General features: G+C 46.2%; 1 protein-coding gene across 1 annotated transcript in view; it reads left to right on the plus strand.

The window, feature by feature from the left end:
• Positions 1 to 2,121: 2,121 nt before the first annotated feature.
• Positions 2,122 to 2,445, plus strand: part of LOC118348674 (probable serine/threonine protein kinase IREH1) — a 10,144-nt gene continuing 9,820 nt past the window's right edge. Inside the window, exon 1 of the mRNA XM_035690768.1 lies at positions 2,122 to 2,167. Coding sequence (XP_035546661.1) covers positions 2,122 to 2,167 — 46 coding nt within the window. The remainder of the gene's footprint in view (positions 2,168 to 2,445) is intronic.

Here is a 2,445-nt window from a genome sequence, read left to right on the forward strand (position 1 = left end):
CGATCAACAACTGTTTTAAGACCTCTCAGTACTCTGATGGGAGCTTTGTACCAACCCTTGTGGTGGTGGTCGAGCATTATGGGTGCAGCTTCACTATCTGTAAGGGCTCGTTGGCCTCTGCTTGGAGCAAGTTGCTTTCATCCATGGCTTCTATGTCTAGTTCCTCCTCTACCCGAGACGGTGGTGGCGGCAGCTGCTCCCCTGAGTTACCCACTGAATAGACTGCTGGCGCTCCTGTCTTCAACTCTTGAACGTAACATTCTCGGGCCAGTATCTATTTGCCTCGAACTTTGTCGACTCCTACTTCTATTGTGAACTTCATTTTAAGGTGGTAGGTGGAGGTCACCACCTTCTGGTTGTTGAGGGTCGAGCGCCCTAGTATGGCAAGCATTATAGGACGACGGAGCTTTGACCACCAAGAAGTCCATCATGCTGGTGACCATATGACCGCCTTGCCCTGCTGTAATCGGAAGCCTGATGGTGCAAATGCGTTGAATGGCTTCTCCCACAAACCCTTTGAGCGGAGAAGGTGATGGTCGTAGTCTATCGGGGTTAATACCCATTCTAGTGAACGCATCCAAAAACAGGATGTCGGCTGAACTCCTATTGTACACTAAGCCCCGCCTAGTCGTGTAGTAGGCAACTAGCAGCATGACCACCAGAGCGTCATCATGTGGTTACATGATCCCCTCGCTCTTGGTGCCCTTCTTGGCTGAGGAGAGTTATTCCTTCCTGGGCTTTCCTGCCTCTGGTACTTAGGGCTTTTACTCCACCTTTGCTCTTGTTGGTGATTTTCCTCCCTCTGTGGCCTGATGTAATCAGCTAGCATCCTTTCCAACTCCCCACTCCTAGACAACTCGTCGACTCTCTTCTTTAAGGTGATGCAATCTTCGGTCCAATGGGAGTTGGTTTGGTGATACGTGTAGTGGCGCTGGCCCCTACTTGGTGAATGTTCTTCCTTTCTTATGGCCATATTGTTCTCTTGCACTTTGTGGTTGTTGTGAATTAGGTAACACCCTTGGTCTTGTTGATTGGTGTATTTATTGCGTTTATCATCCTGGCACCCTCGGCCATTGGCCCTTTTGTCTTTATCTTTGGAATTGTTTTGGTTATTGTCCTCCGGTTTGGTTTCCTGCTTCTGTGGCTCCAAGAGAGCTCGTAATGTGTCATCTGCATTAACGAAGTCATCTGCTCGGTCCATAAATTCCCTTAAGGTGGACGAAGTCCTTCTAGCTAGCTCAACCATGAATGGGGTTCGGGGCTAGATTCCTCCCAAGAGGGCGGCAAAGGTGATCTTTTCATCTTGGTTGTCTATGGTGAGCCTCTCTTTGTCGAAGCACGTTAGGTAGGTTTTCAGGTTCTCGCTCTCCTTTTTTTTTTTTATGGTCAGTAGATAGGCAGCTGGCTTACAACGCCTTCTACTTGGCATGAACTGCGTAAGGAACTATTTTGCTAGCTCCTCAAAACTGCCAATGGATCTGGGTCGTAAGGCTCCAAACCAACCATGTGCTATTCTCTTTGATGTTAATGGGAATGCACGGCAAGCCACCTCCTCGAAGAAGCTGTGGAGGGTCATGTGTGCTTTAAAATTTTCGAGGTGATCAACAGGATCTTTGGATCCATCATATAGGTCGATCTGTGGTACCTTAAATTTGGGTTGTAGTGGAACTGCCATGACCTCCTCGCTATAAGGGAGATCTGTACGCGTAAGGAGCTGCTCCACGGAAGAGGAACTACCCATCCTCTTTGTCATCTCCTCGTACTTGTCAACCAGACTACGTAGCTCATTGTGCATCTTTTTATTTTCCATGTCTTCACTATTTACCTCCTCCACACAGTGTGCATCTCCTTTAACTTGCCCATTCTGGGCTGGAGATTATCATTTTGCAGTTTTAACTCCTCATTCTCCTTTTGCAATTGCTCAACAACTGCAATCACTTGTTTCAGCCTCTCTTTTGTTTCTGCTAACCTCATCTCTACTTCTATCATGCTTGTTTCTGGATCCTAATGTACATGTGATGGCATGATGGTTGGCATGTAAAAATCATGTTTAATGTCTGTAAGAAGATCCCATAGACGACGCCAATGTAAAAGACGTGCTTCACACCACCAACCGTACGGATGACCTGCAACAACAAATGGGCGGCACAGGTTGCTCGATGGTCAAGTTAGTAACACAATATGAGAATAAGCGTATATAAAAATGAAGTAAAATGTTTGTTACCTCTCATGAATTATTTATAGAAAGATATGAACGTGGCGTGATGGCAACTGACTCTGATTACCCTTCTCATGTACAAATCCTTAATGATCCCTTACTAACCGGGGAGGTACTCTCCTGTTTTGTAGGAGTTATCTTCCCTATAATAATTGGATCCAACTGCGGATCAGATCTCCTACTAAACTTAACACCAACCCCCACACTTAGACTATAACTTCTGTAAG

The sequence above is a fragment of the Juglans regia genome, chromosome 6 (assembly GCF_001411555.2).
Source record: "Juglans regia cultivar Chandler chromosome 6, Walnut 2.0, whole genome shotgun sequence".
NCBI classification, from domain to species: domain Eukaryota; kingdom Viridiplantae; phylum Streptophyta; class Magnoliopsida; order Fagales; family Juglandaceae; genus Juglans; species Juglans regia.